The sequence below is a fragment of the Pomacea canaliculata genome, linkage group LG13, assembly GCF_003073045.1.
Source record: "Pomacea canaliculata isolate SZHN2017 linkage group LG13, ASM307304v1, whole genome shotgun sequence".
Classification (NCBI taxonomy): domain Eukaryota; kingdom Metazoa; phylum Mollusca; class Gastropoda; order Architaenioglossa; family Ampullariidae; genus Pomacea; species Pomacea canaliculata.
In genome coordinates, this window is record NC_037602.1 from 4,061,897 (window position 1) to 4,083,439 (window position 21,543).

Here is a 21,543-nt window from a genome sequence, read left to right on the forward strand (position 1 = left end):
AACGTCTTTACAACACACTCAAGTCCCTCTTTTTCACAAAACATTTTTCCTTTTCTTCTTCTTTGAGCAAGGAAGCGGGGTGTTTCACTGTCGAGTTTACTGCCAACTCTGACAACATCGCCAGGCACGCGACGGCTGCTAAACCCCCGTGTGACGTCAGATAAGGGAGTGCACTCTGCGTGGTAAATCCGTGCATGCGCTGTCATATGCTTTAGTTAGGTCCAGGGATCTTGCAGAACTTTGGAGAAAAGGGAGTTAACAGTCCATGACTACAGAGAGGAGCATGACTACAGGGAGGAGAAGTGAGTTGGGGTGGGCGGGTGTGGGTGGGCGTGTAGGGGGGAGGGGAAGCGGGTGAGGTGTGGGTATGCGGACGGGTGCCTGGAGAGCGTGCACACAACAGTCCGTGGAACATTAACTTCAGTCAAACTGGCAAATGCCAGGAGTGAGTTGCTTTCAGACGGCGGGACATACATACTCCTAACTCCTACCTTCTCACTTCTTTCATTCATCCCCCCACAGTCCTCCCTACCCCTGTCCCTCGCTCCAACTCCCTTACTTTTCTGACGAGGGCTGTTACAACACTTGAGCAGTATGACTGTACACGTGAAACACTGATCTCTAAACTTTGGACCTTACCAAGTCATCTGTGAGTTTTCCAATGGAAGATCGCTGTGAATTCAACTCTTTCTACTGCTTGCTGCTGCGAAATTTTGCTTGAGTGAGTGAGTGATCGTTTTTTAAATACGATTAGGGTTTGGGGTTAAAAGAGTTAAGGTTAAAATACTCTAAGGATGCGGTGGAGGATGGAGAGGGGTGACAAGTAACAGAATATGCAGAAAATCCAGATAAGGACACGCTCCGTTGCCCCCAAACCGTGAAAAGATAAAAACTTCATAACACCCAAAAATCTCAAAGATTCTGGCAAAATAACCAAAAAGCACACACGTGCACGCACACACACACACACACACACACACAAGTAGCAATGTTGCCAGACGGTTTACATCAAACGCTTGATGTCTCACTCTGACAGCAGGATGCTTCATCATGTTTTCATATTTATAGCAATCAAATGGCCACATTTGCTAACATATGTTGCAATCTTGGAGCCAGACATTGCAAGCCTCTCCTCCCTTCCACTCCACTCAAGCACTTATGCAGTCTCTTAAAAGACTGTTTGCACAGCATGTTTATACAAAAAATATTTTATCAACCTTTAGAAGTTATTTGTAAGTTGTTTCTAGTTTGCAATTAAGGTTTATTTCTGCCACAAATGCATTCAGCTAAAAAAGAAAAATTTGCTTCTGTTGCGGTCTCTTGGTAACTAATGAAGTGTAACAAAAATGAAAAAAAGAATTTGAGGACAAGGTTTCTGCAAGCTCACAGGCCAAGGTGAGTCGAGCATGAAATGAGTTTCCAAAAAGTTAACGATGGGTTAATAAAACCGAGTGTGTTCATTAGCTGTGTACAAGTAATGCGCTGATTTTTTTTTTTTTTTTTTTTTACAATTTATTTTTAAAGTAAATCCTGAGTAGGATGAAATTAGTGAGGGCAGAAGAGGTCAACAAGACAGTTTGAAATTGATGCTAATGAGCTGAAGTCGGAAAAAAAATCACGTGATTCATTCGGTCTCGTTATAGAGGGGGAGAATAAACTGTAGTAAAGAAGAGGATTTTATGTAAATGAACTTGTTGGTTTGTCAAAAATAAAATTTATTTCAAACTAAGAACAAAATTAAGAGTGTTCCCTTTTTGTTAGTTTGACAAGAAGAAGAAGATAACTATAAACATTGTTTCGCTGTACAGACGGAGGACAAAGGACAAGTACCACTGGCCAAGTGATGAGGTTATGTATATGTTGTGTAGTTGGAAGTCACTGCCCATCGTTTTCCGACCTTCTCCACCCCGAATACAATCACCCAAATCTTGGCTGAGGATGTACACACGTCGTCAACCAATCATCTGCACTTGCCAGGGAAGAAGTCTCCTCGTGTGGTGCAGATTACACCGAAGAGTTGTAGCTGCTGTCGGTACCATGAACAGCACACATCAACGTGCTGAAAAGCAGAAACAATTCTTTCATCGCCATTCCGCTCTTATCCATTCCTCCACCGCAGGAGGGAGGACCAAACAAAACAAACAAAACAAAACTGTGTATGACCCGACTACCATCAGGTCCTTATCGACTGACATGTTTCCGCCATGGAGTTATCTTTTTTCGTTTGCTTTTACATTTTCTGCCCGCACACCCTGGATAGCAGGACTGCACGTGTCGATGAATGCGCATGCGTCGTAATCTGCAGACAGACTGGCTATCTTTATACATCCCTTTGAAAGAGGATTTCGTTCCGTCTGTTAAAACAGAACTGACGCAACATCCGGGGTATCTGTGAAGAACGGGAGAACTGCCTCGTACAATGAGAATAAGGATGTTACTCTTTTAAGCGTTCATGCAAAAAATATTCTCTTTCTAGCATGTGGTGGAGGGTTGGCGGTCGTCACGGGAGGTATGTGTGGAGTTGGTGTGTGTGAGAGCTGACTGAGACTTGTTGTGCTCCACTGACTGGTTGATGATGGGTTAGCTCTCTCTCTCCCTCTCCTCTCCACCCACTGTCTCTGCCGGTTCTTCATCATTCAGTTAGGAATTCATGGTTACTTGCAGTAAGAGGTTTTTTTCATCGGAGACGAAGAAGTCAGATAATGTTTTGAAAGAGGATCACAATGTGTCAATGAATACTAAAGATGCGAGACAAACACGTTTATTGGTCCAACAACATTTTGTTCACATGCAAAAAAATCAACAGAGTTTAGGTTTGTACAGTTCAATGGTTATGTATTCATGAACACGGGTTCCGATGTGTTACCTGTGTCTTGTTTCCCACCGCTTCCACTCCACCTCCAGCGTGTGTCAGCCGAACGAAGTCACGTGACATAAAAGACACAGGCAGCAGATTGTTGTGCTTGTAACACAGGATACTGTTTTATATGTTGTTCTTGTTATATGAGCTATAGTTTCTTGCGCCAGAGCAGGTTTAGAAGTCATTCCCAACATGTATGTTGAAAGACGACTTTGTACTGAGAGAGAACTAAGAATGTTGATAGAGATAGAGAGACAGACAGGGAGAGAGGGCGAGAGTGAGAGAGTTTGTTATTTATGTTACCCTAAGTGTCTAGAAACGTTTTCCTACTTCATGATTCATTTTCTTTTCTTGTCCTTTTTCTCTCTCTCTCTGTTTTTAATCTCCCTTTCTCCCTCCCTCTCTCTCTGTGTCTACTGTCTCTCTTTTTGTATTATTGTCCTTTTTCACGTTGAAGCAATAGTTACTACCACTCAACACGCGCAAGAAAAATACAGCAAGTAAGTTGGCCTAATGACATACAGACTAGTCCGCTACTGACAGCACTGGGGAGATAACTGCATACCTGGAAGGGACACAATCAAGCTTGCCATTTGGAAGATCCCGACGGGAGATATTCAAAGCGAACCAGGGAAACAATCTCTTCATCTCACAGTGGGATGACAGGGAGATATCGTTCCTTGCTCTAGTAGAACCATCGCTAATGACATTGAAGCAAACGCTTAACCTGAATAGTTTGAATCAGGTGTCGTGGGTTCGTAGTTCGGTTTCGCTATACGTCTTTCTCACTGAGACATTTTTTTAACCATGAGCTTCCTATAGGGATGGGATATGGCGTTGTTATGAAAGTTTACTTTATTATCATCATCATCATCATCATCATCATCATCTTGGTTTTTTTTTTCTAAAACCCCTCCCATTCTATAGCTCAAATTGATGACGCTTTAGAACTATGAGAAAATGGGTTTAAGTTATTTCCCAGCGGATTATTGTTATAATAAAACTCACCTGATGTCTCTGTCTTTGAACATCTGCCAGAAATGAAGCCTGTCTTCCTCTTTTTTAAAAAAAAATATGTGTTGTGATATTCTCGGTGTTTCACTTCACTTTACAGAGTTACTTGCTGTCCTGCTGGTCTATTGACGGGGTTGCGTTGTGCCTGAAAGTAATCACACCACCTTGATTGAAAAACAATATTAATATTTTTTTCAGTCTCTTGCCGGTATGTTCCAACAGGAGTTTCGCAAATGAGCGTGCCTTGCAGGCCACTTTAATTTAAAAACATCGTTAAAGAAATTTTTTTTTAATGTTGGCAGCAAGCTCTAGGAAAAGCAAGAGGAGTGGAGAAGGGTGGTCTCGAGATCACTGTTCTCGTTGTTGCCAGCTGGCACGCGCCTGTCTGAAGCACGAGCGGACCTCAAGCATGCCGTGCACCCGTGCACCACTCCGTGGAAGGTTGTCTTTCATCTCAGTTCTAAAACAAACCTTTGTCCCATTTCGTCCTAAAGTTAGTTGATTTTAAGTGCTTTTGGCTTATTTTTAATCTTAACTGCTCTATTATTTTTCTTTCTCAAGTTCTCTTGGCGTTTTTTTTCTGTTCATTTCTTTTTGCTTTGGGGATTTTTAAAAACACTGTCTCTTCTTTCTTTTGGTTTGTTCTTTGGTGTTTATTTATTTTATTCTTTTTCATTTCTTTGTTTTAGTTTGTTTGGTTGATTGGTTTTTATTGTTATGTTTTATTTTTCCTCTAATGTTTCCTCTGTGTGGGTCAAAAAAATATTAGATATAATAAATACACTGTAATCCCTTCAGCGCAGTCAGTTTACTATATGTCTAGAATATCATGCTGCTTTTTTAATAATAATAATAATAATAATAATAATAATAATAATAATAATAATAATAATAATAATACAGCACATTTGTATGGCGCCATTTGCTTTAATGTGTTTAGGGTTAGTGTAATGTGTTTAATGCTCATTACAAAACTAAACAAAAAATATTGAAAGATATCACACGACGGTCTGATACTTTCTTCATAAGCGAACACACACACATACAAGTAAACTTTGTTATTATTACTGTATAATCTTGTGGACCCACACGCAAACATCCACACACGCTCACACATTCACACAATCACACACACACACAAGTGCGGCCTAGACAATGCAATGACTGACTACAGTCAATATGGCTAGCCTCTCATGTCGATATTCTCCAAGACCAGACCACTTCAAAAAGCCTTTCCCCTAACGACTGTCGGAGGAGACCGAGCTACCTACACACAGCACCAGAAGAAGGCGACATCTCGCCCACTCACGCCTTCTCTCGCGGTCCTCCGCCATGACAGTTGGTTGACACTCGCCCACACACCTTGACTCTTCCTGATTCTTGATGTCATCTGTGTGGGTGCACATGTTAATCCACGCTGTTTGATGGCATTTGTGAATCTTTAAGAATTATCCTTTATAATCCAGGGAGGTATTTCAATCCCTCCTCACTTCCTGTTTCATTTCCATGGTTTGACTTATTTGTCCTGCTGACTTATTGTTGTTTATTATCTTTTCGTTCATCGTACTTAATCCGTGGCCTTCAAGCGTATTTGCTTCTCCTTTTAATCACACACACACACACATGGAAAGAAAGAGAATAAAGAAAAAGCCTTCAACATAAATAAAAATTGTTTATTTTATTTTTACTGTTTAATCGTCGAGCGAACTAAAGTTTAAAACAAACAAAACAATGCCAAAAAAGATATTTTTACGCTTTCAAATAATTTCACTGTATTAAACCCGACTCATATAAAAACTCTATTTTTATATATCTAGCTTGATTTTAGACACGAAAACCTATTTAATTCCAAACTGAAGCCATTGTCTCTGAATGAAGCATCATAAATAACGGTATTTAGAATAACACGATTCGCGATAACTCGACATCAGACGGCTTAGAAGATGGTTGCAAGAAATGTGTCGTCTGTATAATTCCTCGGCCATTTAAGGATTTGTTTTCTAATCTCACTCATTTTATTTCTCTTGTTTACTCTACTGTGGTAATGTGACTATACAAGTGCGTTGGCCGTTTTCTGTTTTTTTTTTTTTAATCTTTTTTCTAACAGAGAAGTGAATAAAGGGGAGGTAATGAGAAGGGAGGTAATAAAAGTTGAGAAGAAAACGTGTACAGTCGGCAGTCTGGAGTAAGTATATTGTCCGAAGTATCCTGATGTTGGAGACAGTCTGGAGAAGATCCTGTCAACAAGCCAATAGCTTTCAAATGGAGTTTAAGCGTCTCACTCAAACTCGCAGCTGCTTCTTCTTTCTCTGCAACAACTTAAAAACTTCCGAGACATGTTGAAGAGCTGTTGAGTTGAACGAGCAGCTACAATCTTCATGCACCTTCTTCGCTTTCATCCTCTCTCCTTTAATGTCCCCAGTGGATGTGTTTCTGTGTTTTGCGTTAAAAAGGGAAATTGTGTTGAACATGAAGGGTTGAATGCATGCAGATGACTTTGACCTGTGAGACTTACGTGTGTTTTAAATGCAAGGCCACCCTCGTCGGTCCTTCGAAAGATATTGTCCTTCAAATGTGATGTGATGTCACTACGGTTTGGGCTACAAAAAGTCAGACTTACAATTCAGCAATGAAATCAGTCATGTTGCCAATTACCTGAATTATGTGATCACATGTCATGACAAAATACTAGGTATTGACTCTCAGGTACTTTGCTCGAGCGGAGCCCGTTACTTTTGTGTGTGTGTATGTGGAGGGAGGTATTGTGTACGTGTATGTGTGTGTGGATGTGTGTGTTGGGAGGTGGGGGGTGGAATGTATGTGTGTGGAGGGGCAGTATTGTGTACGTGTGTGGGGGGTATGTAGGTGCATGTGTGTGGATGTATGTGTGGGTGGAGGGGGATGTGTGTATGTGTGAGTGTGTGTTTTGATGATCAGACTACTAGTCTCAGGGTAAAGTAGCTAAACAATACATGTAAACTTCATTCAAGTCTCTCCAATTACACATGTAAGTAATACAGTGGCAGGAACAAAGGTGGTCGAGATAACAGAAGAATTAGTGGACCAGCAACCCCATCCCCGTGTCGGTTTACCTCAGTCTGATCGAGAGCAGCTAAACATCCAGTTCGTCTTGAGGTTCGGCATTCTCTTTATGAAGGATAAAGCTTATTTGATTATGGTGCTCAAAACTTCTAGAAAGAATATTGGTTGGTTTTTTTTTTTCACTAAAACCACTAAGAGATCTTTACACCAGGAGTGTGAGGTTGAAAGCTGTCAGCATCATCAGAGACCGCTGCCACCCACTACATCACTATTTCTAACTAGTACCCTCTGACAGATGGACACAGGTGGTCAGGGTTAGAGTCTTTTCATCAAATACTTCTTACTCATGAACAGGATTGACCATTGAACCTTTGTTATTGTTGTTTTTTGTTCATTTTTATTTTAATTTATCTTAGGAACACGAAACACTAATCATGGTGTGCCTCTATCAGTCGTCGATGAATGGTTGTGTGTGTAACTGTGTTGGTGATTGAGAGTGACTGCACATTTGTTCTAATTTACTACTTATCTGCCCTCAACAAGGAAATCTGTGTGTCTCTGTTGTGAACAAAAATAGATAATAAAGACGGCTTGAACTGTAAGACGAAAGGGAAGTAATCACAAAACTTTACCATTGGTTGTTTCTTTTTACGATGACGGTTTTCTCCCTTGTGCTTGCAAGTCAGCGTTGCCAAACTGCTACAAGAAATGCATGTGTTGAAAAGCATCCTTTGTGTTTCAATAATTATAAACTATTCGCACGTAAGGAGACAACAGAGTTTGTAGGTCTAATTTACAACTGTAGACATCATTGGAATGTTACTTTTACAGTGGTGTAGGAAAAAGGGGAAAGGAGAGGGCAGCACCCCCTTAATTAAAACAGATACAGAGGGAGCAAGAATGTGAATGTAGTTCACTCTCAGAATGTGATTTGCCACTGTTTTAGCCTCACCACAAGATATACAGGTAGGCCTAACAGACAGGACTGATCAGGTCATGGTATGATTATTGTATTTTTACTTATGATGTTCATTTATTCATTCTTATTGTTATTTTTAGGTATTAAGAATGGGGACAGGAAATGAAGGAAGTGGATTTTTAGAATACTTTTCCAACATTTTTGTGACCAAAACAGTACAGTTTTTCCCACCCTGTGTGTGTGTTTGTGTGTGTGTGTGTGATATGCATGCACACACTCATTCACACGTAGAGGAAGAAGTAGACTGTGCAGCTGTGCTGCCACTAGAATGTCTAAATCCCTATTTCCTCTTATGTCACACAGCCATAAGAAACATGCGCTTTGTGGTTAGAAATCCTGCTTAGCGATGGAGGATTAAGTAAATGCTTTTATTTACTTTTAAGGAATGCAGAACATGCAACATAAAAATAAACTTTTGCAAATTCATTGCGTAAACAATTTAACTATGCGCTATAGGTTATGCCATTCTCAGTTTGCCTCTTAGAAATATGTTTGGTTGTACAGTACAAAACTGTAATACAAAGAGATGATGACATAAGTATTGACATAATAACAATACATATTATTTTAATGTTACCATTACAACTGTTCATTTTAAGAATGTCAGGAATACTAAACTCTTATTGTTTCCTTAGATTACAAATTTCATATACAAAGTGAGAAGCAATACATTCTGTTTACTTTAAAATGAATTCAAAATATGTGAGGTATGAAATGATTAAGGAGGCATTAGCCTTGTCTAACTGCTGGTCTGCGCGAACCCAGACAACAAAGTACATTTAACAAAGTTTGATACTCTCTTTGCTTTAATCTTCCAAATGGACAACAACCAATAAAAGATGAGGTACACACATTCTCTCTATCTCTTTCTCCCACTCTCTATGTGCTGTTCATGATAATGATATAATAATAGATAAAGACAGATATGCAGACAAACTCACACGGATTCAGAGGCATAGCGATATAGTAGTTGTCTCTAATCATTGCGTAAGCTTCCAACATTGACAAGGCGTCTTGGCAACAACAATGCTTTCCTTACAGATATCACTGACAGGAATCCCTTGTTTATTGTATATCAGGAGAATGGGAAGATTGCAGTGAGCCCTTTGTTCAAGCCACTGACAGCTATGAGAGTCAAGGTGAGTGAGTAGTGAGTCATGCAGACCTCGCACGCACGTACATCTGTGAGTGTTGAAATGTGAGTGAAAATGTCATCATGCTTTCGAGCAAAAGGAAGAGCTACAGATTGACCAGTAAACCATGCATGAGCACTGCAAAAGCTTTCTCTTTTTAATAGAGTTGAGGGATCAAGGGAATTATCTCCGAGCCAGAAACAATAGCTTTCCTGGGCCAGCCTGACCTCTGAAACACGCTTGAACTTACTGCGAACACAATTACCACCGGGTGAACCCACCGACTAACATTCACCATTAGAGTTAATTATTCCCAGTGCATGATGGGAAATAAGGCCTGACAGGAGCCAAACAATTGTGAGAAGATATAAGAGCATAGGAAAGAAGTGGGGTAGGGGAGATAACGTCTGGTGGAGTCTGATGAAGGGAGACAACATCGCACAGCAGCATACAACATCACAGAATGCCCAGTCTGGAGGATTCTCGTTTGCTTTTTTTCTGTTTTTTCTTTTTAATTAGTGTGTTTATTTGCTTGTCTGTAAGCGTTTGCTTATGGAGAATGTGGAAGATGCGACCTGCTGAAATATTTCCATGAGTGTGGTCAACAGAACCAAAAGATCAATCAGTGATCCTAAAGAGTTTGAACACGGAGTGAGGCCTCAACGATGAGAGACAAGGATGTTTCTTCCATTTTACAACAAACTGTGTCAGCTTCGATTTTTAACCGAAGTGATGTCCTGTTATCTTAGTCTGTCACTACTTTGATCATCACCTAAACTGAATAAAGACGAGCGATTTCCAAAATACTGGCTTGCTCTTTGAAATATTTCTAGCCTAGCATATTATCTTATATATTATTGTTATTATTCTACCTATCGGTGCTCATTAAATTACTCTACATTAAAAAGAAAATTTAAAAAAAATTTCTTAAATCTTTGTTATTTCTTGCTCCCTAAGGAGAAAAAGGTGAGAGAAAGCACAGTCTTGTATTAGATGTGCACAAGATCAGAGGTTTCACTGTGCAGTTGATTGACTTCCTAGTAATTATCTTTATTTGCTTATATTTGTCTTTCTTTCCGTGTGTCTATCGGCGCGCTTGCCTTCCTGCTACTTTAAAAAAAATACTTTGTCCTTTGTTCTGTCACTGTTCAGACTTTGTACATACACAGCACTTTAATAATTGTAAGCAACTGCTTTGTCATTTTTATACAATTAACCGTCGCCTTTGGCCACTTAATGGCAAAAACAACACAATCATTCTCTCTAAAGGTCTGCCTATACTGTAAATGCTTAATTCTAGTTTACAGAGTATACTTCTACCTACCCTTACCTCACGGTGGCTCAACCGAGTTTGTATGTGATGTGGATGTCTTTGGGCCTACGTGCAGGTGTTACTTTCTGTAAATTGTAATAGCAGTAGTACTAGAAGTAACCTGTCAGATTTCCATGCACTGCCTGGAAATAAAGCAGTCAGAAACTCAACTGCGTAACCATTAGCAACAACCAGTCGAACAAGCAAAAGCAGTTCCAGGTTAAAACACATACAATCTCGTCCGAAGAGTTAGACCTAGCGGTACACCACACAATCTCAAAGTAATTCGAAGCCGCATTTTTTTTTTTTCATTCATTTCTATTCCCTCCCTTTGTCCCCCTGGCCTTGATTCTGTCACGCCGGAGAATGTTACCGCACTTTTTGTTGGTAGTGAGTGGGGCTGCGTGCAGGTGGGGCTCTTGTCCACTCCGGTCAGATGTTCTTCGTGCCTCGATTGTCAGCACCACCTTTGCAAGCAAGCACAGTGACTTCGGCATCGGTGTCGCCCCCTCAGAACAGTCTCAGGATGTGTAGGACCAGCTCTTGTCTTTCTTGGAAGGCCTTGCTGTCGTCTTTCTGTTAAGATGTCGTCGACGACACTCGCACCGATTTGTTTCTGTTGTTATTTCTTTTCTTCTCTCCCCCAGTCAGTATTTCCACGTGATTGGGTTGCGGTACTTCGGCGGCGGGGCCGACTTGCTGCGTCGGTAGCTGCTCCACATAAAGGAACGTCGCCAACTGTTGTTGGTGTTGCTTGTGCCACCGCCGCCACCGCCCTCCGCGGACCGCCCTCCGCTACCGCCATCTCCCGTAGGGGCCAACTTCTTGACCGTCTGGTCCTCACTGACCCATTCCGGATCTATGACGAAGAAGTCCTTGGAGGCGTTGTTGGCGCTGATGAAGAAGCCGCCGTCGTAGCTGTATGACGAGGAAGGCCTCTCTAGGGATTTCTTGTCCCCCCGGCTGCTCTTCTCTGACGAAGTCGACCGCCCAGGCGACGACGAACAGGAGGAGGGCGGCGATCTGTAGACGACGTTGGTGGAAAGGCGGTTGTAACGGGTGTCGACACCAGCTGCCCGTGTCTGCAGCATGTGGTCGTGCAGAGTTTGGGTGTTGGGACAGCTGCGCGACATGAGGTTCGAGTCTCCAGCCCACGAGTGCGTCGTGCGGTTCCGCTTCAAGTAAGCGGCGGCGCGAGAAATAGGCATCTCCATGGTTACGAGCGTGCTGATTATGTCAAGCACTTCTTTCTGCCTATACTTATATGCTCTCCTTTTTTGTCAGTGCTGCAGAGTCACTGAAGGGTCAGGTCTCTTGAAACCCAAAACTGATTGTCTCTAAAAATTCGAGCTCACTCACGCGGGCGGTTGCTAGTGTATGTGTATGCGTGTGCGTGCCTTCATGTGTGTGTTTTTTTTTATTAACAAGTCTGTAAAGATTTGAAACCAGGATGAACGAATTAACGCTCTTCAGGTCCTGACACTCAATAAAGAAGCACTAGTCTGCAGGGAACATGAACTGATTTTGCACGGAGCTGGCCTGGAAGCAGGGGTCTGCTGGCAAGATTATTCGATTTCGCGCGTGCAAACTCCGCTTCCTTCACGTCCAGGCCGACACAATCGATCTCCACTCAGCTCCAGGGAAAGACCTAGGGTTGGGGAAATAAAAGGCCAGGTGTTCTGGAAGACCATACCCTCTCAGCGACATCTGGAAAAGGGAGTTAACTGACCCTGCACCTGAAACAGAGATACCCCGCGGTTTAGTCTGTTTACAGCTGTTGTGCTCGTACAATTCATGTTTACAGGCAGCGCTTTAAAAATAATATACTGATTTTATCTGTTTCATATGTTTGTTTCGCATTCATGTCCACTAAATAAAATTAGCGTTTACTAAACTAGACTTTAACTCAATAAAAATAACGATTATTATGAAAGGCCTATATACTTCATAAACTACGCCATAGACCTCATCTAAAAATGAATTTTGCATTGGTGCCTTGCTACCCCTATCTTTTTCTCGCTTCTTTCATACATTCTATATAGCATAGTGAAAGAAGGAATGCTTGTTGCAAGTAAAGAAAAATTAACGTGCTGCGGCAAGAAAATGGCAATGGCAGACATATTTAATCTCACAGTAACATCTGCATCTTAGCTACCCAACCACTTTTGTCCAAACCAACTAACACAGTTATGTTTTAACTAATCCATCTTCATCTGCAGCCTTCACCATTGATCTGCCTGTGATTCACCATCCCTCTCGTACACTTTTAGTAGTTGACTGCCATAATGCTCCGCGTGATCATTAAGTACAAGCCATTATTATCAAAATGTTGCAAAATGCTTTGAAAAATCTGTTGTCTTGGCACACGAGTAACACAATATGATTCAGCATGAGCATGAAAGAAGATGGGGAGAAAAATCATTCAAGTTTTTGCATCAAACGTTGTAACTCAAGAGCAAACCATTGTCAGCGTACACCTGGTGACCGTCAGCTGCAGTGTCACGTGACAGAGACAGTAACACCGCGGGGCCCGTTAATCCCCTCATTAATCCTCATGCGTACTGCTAATAAGAAGAGATCCTTGACCTTTGATCATTAATCGATTCTACCATTGGCTTCACATCAGGGGTAAGTGATCGATATTCAAAATAGCATTAGGTCGTTAGACATTGAAGACAGTGGTGAGGAGAGAGAGATGCGTAGTGTGGGTCTGGGAAGCAACGGTCGCCGCCGGCAACTCGCAGAGGGCGAAAAAAAAAACCTAATAAAATGCATCGCACGTGCTACAGCGCGCATGCAGCCGCAGGCTGGAATCAATCGATAAACACACACAGAGCTGTGAGTCCTGCCATCCTACAGTCGCCTTGAACAAGTTTATATCGTGGTTGACCAAACGCTCTGCTCGCACTTTAGTCTCGGTGGGCCAGAGGGCAGCTTACGCAATACATTTTTTATTAAATATCCTACGAAAATATCTTAAGTGATTAGCTATCTTTGATTTATCTATCGTCTGACTGACTTATCTATCTTACATAAGTACTCTTGTAACTGATTTAGGCCGCTCCAGTGAAAACTACTCCATAGAGACCTACTTTCTCCAGGGATTTTGTAGCTTTGCAATGCCTGAGACCTAATTTCACATGCACTAAATCATTATGACATGGCCTTGTACTATTTCTGGATTTTTCCTGATTCTAGTCTCTATAATTTGTTGTTATTTCATTTTACAGCATTGTTCATTTTATGACAAAGAAACCTTTTTTCCTTTGGATATAAATGGACTATTCTACTTATTTCTAAAAAATTGAATAAACAACTAAACTGCAAATAACCACATTCACAAACCCTTTGTCAGAATCATATCATCGTGTGTGATAATGATTCAAACGCTAGAATGCAAACACATAACAGAGTTATATCTAACTGCGCCAAACATACTTGGCCGACATCAGGCTCTATAGCCCTTTATGCTGATTAACATCATGTACGATGTCTCGCTGCTGTAAACCTACCTTTCTATTCGTCCTTTTCTTGCAAACTTCCTTTCCTCAAATCTGTCCTCGTCAGTCTGTAGACGCCTCACGCAAAATGGCTTGAAATATTTTAGTCCGCAGTGTCTGCTAAACGTTGATAATTATTTCGTCGTCTCTCGTCCGCTATCGCCTGATGTATCCGCCATCTTGTTCCAGCCTCTGTGTCGGTTTCTGGCAGATCGATATTCTCCAACAGGCAAATGTGAGGTTCGATAACATGAGGGTCTGCTGCGCATGCGTTATCTGTGTGAGCGCCGACATCGACCAGCTTTCCTAGGGGAAGTAACTTGTCGACAACGTCGCGTTGTCTTTTCTTAAGTTCTTTCCTTGCATTGCTTTCATGCCTAACATCAACCAAAAAAATATTGTTTTAAATTTGTAGTATATTAGGTTTCGGCATCAAAACCTATAATAATAATAATGCATAATTACGCTTATGAAGGAGCTTGCTTTCAACTCTTGACACAAGCAGGAGACATGGACAGCATAGGAAGGATGGAAGGAGAAACAACCGTGCAGACAAAGGATGAACAACTGTTGGTTAGTTGGTCAGTTGCGCAGGTAAAAATGCTTCCGTTTAAAGGTGATATTGCATTATAATTGGAGAGGAAAGGGAAAGGAATCCGAAGGGAAAAACCTTGATAACCAGACGAAATTTGAACCCGTTGCCTTCCCTTCCTCTCTCTCTCTGCATTGACAAGCGAGTGTTGTATATTAACCACTTCACTATTGGACTCCCCTTTACAAGTAACTTAAACAAGTCGTTGATGATGAGTAACAGTACTTAGTGTCAGGCCATTTGTAACATTACATAAGCCTGTATGGCTACAAAAATTATAGGATGTTGGGGTTTGTTTCCTATTTCACGTAATCGTACACACCCTCTCCCCTCCGAAAAAAAAAAAATTAAGACACAACTACAATGCTTAACTGCAGCCCATACTCCATGACACATCGTCAACTGATGCAGGTCTAATTTGATTGATCACAAAATTTTGCTAGTACATTTGGAAGCCAGTAAACCCCAAAAGTACAGATATACAGCTCGTCTTACACTCTTACACTCTAGGGATCGTTATTGGCTCTTTGTCAATGATTGTGTGAATGAACTCTATGCTATCTGCTCAAAACAACTCAAGTGGTCCTAGCTATTTTCCGGTGAAGTTACTTTCTCGACCTATGCCCAGCTGCTTGCAATCGGGAAGAAGGAAGTCGATTAAGTATGACATGAATAAACACGTCGAGAATAAGAATAGAAAATGTGGAAAATGTCTGACAGAAAAAATCCTTAAAATAACTTGGTGTTGAAAGGAGAGACAGCTTTAATTATGGATGGGCCGATATATGAGCATTGTTTGTAGTTGGTTTCATGTTGCTCGTTACTGAGTCTGGTAGTCCTCTTGTAGCGGGCATGCGGTACACAATAAACATCATGTCAGAGGTCAGGAGCAAGCGACACTCTATTGAAATTATATCCAAAATATTGAATTTTTTTCCTTATGCTTTTTCGAGTTCATTCACTTGTGTGTGAAGGCAGGGGGAAAGCAATCAGAAAGCATTGCACTGATGCGTATTTCCCTGTTTTACGAATAAAAGGGGTTTTGTCAAGGCGAGCAATGTTTCCTCAATGCCCACCCCCCGACTCCACCACCTCCCAAAGCTTTAATGATCTTTCCCAGTTGACAGTCAAATGTTTTCTCTGTCATTGAGAGAGGTTTGATATCGCGGCTGGTTCGTCTCTCAGGCCAGTCCTGTAAAGAGGTAAAACGTTTTTCGTGTTTGTCGGACAATTTTCTGTAGCGTGTAAGTTTGTTCTAGTGAGTAGATGACACTTGATGGGAGGTCACAGGGCGGGGTCCACTCAGCCCAGGAAAAGGTCCAGCAGGCAAGCATGCTGCGTGCAGCACCATCCAGCAAAGCCACATTCTGCAGCGAGTGACAGTAATGGTGGCAGGAAAAAAACTTCGGTGATTACTGCATCTGCGCAGTAAGTTGTTGATTGAATACTTTGTGACTAGTCCCCCTCTCTCTGTCACAGTCTGTATTAGAGTATGCTAAAGTGTGTGAGTGTGAGCGTCTGTATGAGGTTGTCTTTCTTTTACTCTGTTTCTATCTCAGTCTCATATGCTTTCTTTTCTCATTTGTTTAGGCTATTTGTTTATCCATTTATTGCTTCTCATTTAAGTTTTTCCTCCCTTATTTATGTAATAATAATCATCATCATCACTTGATTTGTATACTGCGCACACAGGGAAGGGGAGAGAGTTCCTTTGTTTGCTGCATAGTAACTAAAAATCCTGTGACCATATGTTGTTGTTCTGGCGACAGAATAAAAACAGGATATGGTCATTAGACAAAGATCGGAGTAGTTTGGCTGGAATGCAGGGTAAGAGAGGTTCAGACAAATAGGGCAGGAGCGAACAAAATAATAAAAGCACAGCACGGACAGTTTCATGGATTAGAGAAGGGATAGGTAGTACAGAAAACGGAGAAGAGTGACATGGTCTCGTGTCCTAGTGCTAAGCACATGACGGAGATATTTTTATTTTATTTTGCTGTTGTTCGCTCTTACTTACATGCATTGATGCATAACAGAATATTGTCTCACCGGCTTATTACTTATGGTCCGATTGGGCATCGCGTAGATCAATGATATAAAATGCATGAAAAGAAAGTTTGTTCTTTCTTTCTTTTGTGAGATGGGAGTATTGGGTATCTCTGAAAGCCATCGGCTGTCACATTTACCTAATCACCCCATTCAGTCATCAGCTGTCATCTATTGCTATACACTGGGAAATAATATTGGAAAGTCCAGGATGTTCAAATGTCAGTTTAGTAAGGCGTGGACATCACATTCCTCACCCCCCTCAGTTAACAAAAGGCCACACATTGCAATATTCAACAAACAATGCTTTTTAGTAAAGGTGACTGTCTGTCTCAGCTGCTATTTCCGTACTGAAGGCAAAAAAGCCTGCATGAGTTTAATATAAATATTAGCAGGTGCGTTGTTTTCTCATCCGAGATTTCTCTGGTTACCAAAATCAGTCAAGAAAAGTCATGTTTGTTTTTGCTTAGATTTCATAACTGCAGAAAGGTGACAGTGGATTTTGATGGTGATTTTGTTTGTTTTGTGCCTTTCTGGCGGAAGAAAGGGTATTTACTGTCTTTTCTAACCGTTTGTAAGTTAAGTTTATTTGTATCTAAAAGGAAGGCGCGAAAGGCACAGATAGAGATATAATGAGTAAAGGTGTTGCACCAGAAGCTAGCAAAGGCTCTTTAAGTGCTCTTTGTGTATATATATATATACAGCCTCTATATTGGAGTATTTAATCCCTCGGCGTTTATCTTTCTTTCCAGTCTGAAGTCAGTGTAACGTAAAGGGTCACATCAAGTCGCAAGAAGAACAGACGACATGCACACCTGATTCAAACGTCCAGCACAGGTGAACAGGTGTGGCCTGAGTTGTCTGAGCTTTTATGAGTAGTGTGTGTGTGAGAGACAGAGAGAGGGGAAAATGGTTGGGGAGTAGGATCGATTTGATTGGTCATAGCCTCATAGGGATGTGATATTTGTGACTGGACAGACTTTCTCTTTTCTCATTTCTTAATTTTTCCTGCATGGTATCACTTGTTTCTTCACGGCTGTCAAGTTTTTCATATCTATCTTTGATATGAATAGCATACTCGTTTTGTTTTTTTTAGTTATTTTACGCGTATAAATGGAATGTAATCTCTCGCTATGGACTCAGAAACCCATTATTGTGTGAACAAACAAGGAAAATCCTAGATCATTTTGAGGAAACCCACGCAATTATTCCCATTTGTCACTATATTGAGTCTGACAAAGACTATGGACAGAGGTCTTTCTCCTACCAAGCCCAACAACTTGCAATGGCTGACCATCAACCTTCATCACTCGGATTCTTTACAACTTTTAAGTCCAAACATCTTTCAGAACGACTTCACTGTGACCCTGTCCTTTGTTTATGAGTGTTTGTTGTAGAAGTGAAAGTGTCTGTTATATGCGAATATGGTAGTATATATTATACTATAATAGTATATACTATAAACAACTATACTACCATATAATTCTCAATCATGGTCTACATGTGGTAGGCTTGAGACGATGGACCGAGGTACCTTAAACAAACCCGTTGCTATGGTGACCTGGATGTTGTTATCATCGGGGAAGCTGCAGCTTGTGATCCTCTTCACTTTCATCGCCCTCATCGAACTCCTGCTCAGCGTGTCCATATTTGTCTGCCCTTGCGAGACGGAGCTAAAAAGGCTGTACGGGTTGTCGTTCTTGATCGTCCCAGCTGTGATGCTCTTCCTTGCTGGTGAGTCCATTGTCGTCGAAAGACGCAGAACCAAAATAACAATTTGTCTTTAAACGACACAAACTGTGTGCAAAAAAAAAAAAGTATGCGACCTCTGTCTCCCCTGATGTGCTGGTGTAAATTCTGAGATTCTGAGGTTGTCGGAGAATATTTGGGTAGAAGGCAGAGAGACCAAAAAAGCCGTTAGAAGCACGTGACTATTCAGATTAAGCAAGAAAAAGAAGCGTGTTTCGTCAAAACTCACGTTCACCCTTGGTGTCTGGTCAAAAGGGATCTTTTCATGCCATTTTTTTTCAGACTTTCCTTGGAAGTTGGTCCAGCCTCGTCCTCCTGCTCGAATTCTTCTGTACATGTCACGGCGCCCTTTAGGTCTGGGACTAACGTGGTTCATAGTCGGACTGATTGAACGGAAGTAGGTTCAGAGTTCCTTCTTCGTTATCATCGTCAACATCATTGTTGCTTTTCTCTTAAATCATCCTCTCTGTCCTACAAATTCTGTATTGTTAATTGTGTTGCAGATTCGTGAGTTGCATGGTCAATGATTTCAATGAGGAATGTGAACAAGACAATCGAGTCACGTGGTTGCAGTTGGCTGGCCTGTACCTATGGCTAGCAGTTGTTATAACAATTATCAGTGAGTTCACTGACATAATCGGCATAAAAAACAAATACATACATAAACAGAACAAGGAAAGAAATAGCAAGGGTATAATTATTTAAATCTAAAAATAATGAAGTGAAACGGGAAGAACCGACAGAGAAAAACAATGAAGAAAGGAAAAATTAAAGTAAGGGCCAGCCAAGAATGAAGAGAGCCAAAACTAATTACGAAAAATGGGGGAGGGAAGTGAATGAAAAGAGCAAATAAATAAAATAAAGTAGTGATGTTACTGGGCTTATCTAGATGACTAGCCTTTTTCATTTCGTTATTCAGCCAAGGAGAGAGAAAAGAGAGGTATAAAAATACTGAATGAGTGAAGGGGTTTTTGGATAGTTTTTTTATATTTTTTCTGCCAATCTTCTTGTAACAGTCTTACTGTTATGGCGACGGCGGAATGGAAACTATGGAGACGGTGGGTCGATGGCGGAGCTGATAACAAAGTTTGAAATTAACGAGAGCATGGAAAAGGTAAATATTTTAGGTTTATTCAGGATTGAAAGAACACCAGCAAATAAACGACAGGTAGACCTCGGACACAAGATCTCCTGGACGTTTGTGGTCACTTTAAACACGTGCAAACTTTAAACTGTGTGTCGACATTAAAGGCCCCTACGGTTCCAGATGATGATGATGATGATGATGATGATTTTTTTCTTTATAGGAGGCGTTGCAAAAAAGGATTCGCTATGGGTCCACGCGTGTTCCTTGTGAAGGTAATACATATACATTAACACATACGCACACGCACACACGCACATATATATATATACACACGCATACGCACGCACACACAGTCGCCTCCAAAGCAATCCAATTTCACACGTCAAAACCCCTTTCCTCTATACACGTACAAACAGATGTCACACATACAAGAGATATGCACACACACTGAGATAGTACAGATAGACCTAACAAAGTACTGCACACATAAGCATACACAAAAGCACATTCACAAGCACAAGAGCACGATCGCTCGCTGAGTTAACGCCCTTTCCTTCCTGGGGTGCAGATGACGTCAGCCTGGCCGTGATGCAGGTCGTGCAGCCCGGATCAGCAGCCGCACGTACGAGGCGTTGGCGAGGGAGCAGCTGCTGCGCTGGTCCATCTTGTCACAGCTGCGTGACGACGACCTCCTGACCCTGGACGTGTCCTTGGCCCAGCGCTGTCTGCTGCGAGGTCTGCTGACCCAGCTGCGCCTGAACCCTGACCTCGTACAGTGCATGCGTCAGAACAAGTCCCAGACCCCTCCGGGACTGGACCCCACGAACGTGGTGTAGAGTTTGCTTTGTGACCACCTATACATACCCTGCAAGCTCATAAAGAACTCAACCTGATGTTTGGCTGTGATGTGGGACTGTGATGTGGGGCTGTGATGTGGGGCTGTGTGATGTGGGGCTGTGATGTGGATGTTCTACTCGCTGGGGCACAGTCCCAAGTCGCCCTGTGCCTCCACGACTCCAGACATATCGTGTGGGGTTAGGTCACAGTTCGGGGATTTTCTAGGGTAGAATCACCCTAATAGTGGGATTACTCATACATCTAATGCGATAGACAAAAAATATAAAAGCGATGCTTCTAGCTAATTATTTTTTGTAAATATTATTACAGTGTATACAGCTTAATATTAGAACTTCTGCTTCTGGTCCGGTTAAACAGTTGTTAGTTTTAGTCGTTATAGTTTTTAACCTTATGTGACAGGAGGTGGGACCCGTGCATGAGAGCAATAGGTCAGCATGCTGACTTAAGAAACAAATCAGAGGAAGGAAAGAGATTTGTGTGCACCTTCAAATTGTACAGATGTTCCAAGCCTGAGGTTGTTTGTTTTTCATTTCCCATTTCATTGACAATCTCCTGTTCCTGTTGGTGTACCTCGAGACGATTCTGTGATTAGCGATAGAATCGAAAATTTTATTTAAAAAAAATGCACGTTTAAAATAGTCGTGCTTCTTTTCATCTCTTAATAACTTAATGAGTAATCAGATTTTTTTTTTTAAGTATAAGTTTGCATTAGAAAAGCAGGGGAGATCACTTAACTCGTGACTCAAATTTCTGCCTTATTGTCTCCCTTACTCACAGTCTCCCTTGTTATTGATTTACATCTGAGAAAGAGCATGATGTTCTCTAAGAATATATTAAACGGCACAGGTGATTTAAAGACATCTGTGTCGACTGCTTCCTGCCCCAACTGATCCGCTGCAAATTTGTGGAATTGGTGAGATGATTTTTTTTTCACCTTCGTGCATTTCTTTCACACCCAGTGCACATGAAGGTTCTCTCAAAACCGCGATACCCATGGACACCTGAACTTGTGCTTTCCAAGTGTCAGAACTGATTGTTTCAATCTGAAATTAGCATTTTAATATCATTTTAATTATCTTGTGATAACTGTTGCTGTCTGCAAAAATTTTCTTAAAGGTCATAAGAAAGGTACTTTGAGACTAGTCAGCTTAATGTGTTTTCATGTCATGCTATATCTTGTCTTTATGTTTAATGTTATTTCTTTTTTAATATTTGGTTAGTGCAGTCTGACTTCCATTTGCTGCAATGCTGCGCGATATAAACACTATTAGCGCAAAATAAAATAACTTAATAATAAAATATAAAGACAGAAATTTAAAAATTGAACATTTCCAGAAATTTCGTGAGTGCGTGAGTGCGCATGACTGTGAG

General features: G+C 41.3%; 2 protein-coding genes across 3 annotated transcripts; one reads left to right on the forward strand and one right to left on the reverse strand.

Annotated features, from left to right (window-relative positions):
• Positions 1 to 8,228: 8,228 nt before the first annotated feature.
• LOC112554602 lies at positions 8,229 to 14,051 on the reverse strand. Its single transcript, XM_025222474.1, has 2 exons — positions 13,853 to 14,051; positions 8,229 to 12,076 (listed from the first exon to the last, which is right to left on the reverse strand). Exon 2 carries the CDS (start codon positions 11,552 to 11,554, stop codon positions 10,988 to 10,990), a length of 567 nt encoding a protein of 188 aa, XP_025078259.1. The 5' UTR covers positions 11,555 to 12,076; positions 13,853 to 14,051; the 3' UTR covers positions 8,229 to 10,987.
• A 1,502-nt stretch (positions 14,052 to 15,553) lies between these two features.
• On the forward strand, positions 15,554 to 21,493 carry LOC112554512. 2 transcript variants are annotated; one of them, XM_025222300.1, is made up of 8 exons: positions 15,554 to 15,860; positions 17,231 to 17,323; positions 17,989 to 18,212; positions 18,510 to 18,624; positions 18,731 to 18,846; positions 19,244 to 19,341; positions 19,535 to 19,586; positions 19,883 to 21,493. In XM_025222300.1, exons 3-8 carry the CDS (start codon positions 17,999 to 18,001, stop codon positions 20,008 to 20,010), a joined length of 723 nt encoding a protein of 240 aa, XP_025078085.1. In that variant the 5' UTR covers positions 15,554 to 15,860; positions 17,231 to 17,323; positions 17,989 to 17,998; the 3' UTR covers positions 20,011 to 21,493. The 2 variants fall into 2 exon arrangements, with proteins under 2 accessions (XP_025078085.1, XP_025078084.1); XM_025222299.1 differs by having other exon boundaries at positions 15,555 to 15,860; positions 17,231 to 17,315.
• The last annotated feature ends 50 nt before the right edge of the window (positions 21,494 to 21,543 follow it).

Bases quoted from the DNA above. Each gene is read 5' to 3' on its own strand.
- LOC112554602 (XM_025222474.1), bottom strand. From the start codon at position 11,554: ATGGAGATGCCTATTTCTCGCGCCGCCGCTTACTTGAAGCGGAACCGC.
- LOC112554512 (XM_025222300.1), top strand. From the start codon at position 17,999: ATGGACCGAGGTACCTTAAACAAACCCGTTGCTATGGTGACCTGGATG. The intron at 18,625-18,730 runs GTAGGTTCAGAG...ATTGTGTTGCAG, and splicing joins GTCGGACTGATTGAACGGAA to ATTCGTGAGTTGCATGGTCA. The intron at 18,847-19,243 runs GTGAGTTCACTG...TTCTTGTAACAG, and splicing joins AGTTGTTATAACAATTATCA to TCTTACTGTTATGGCGACGG.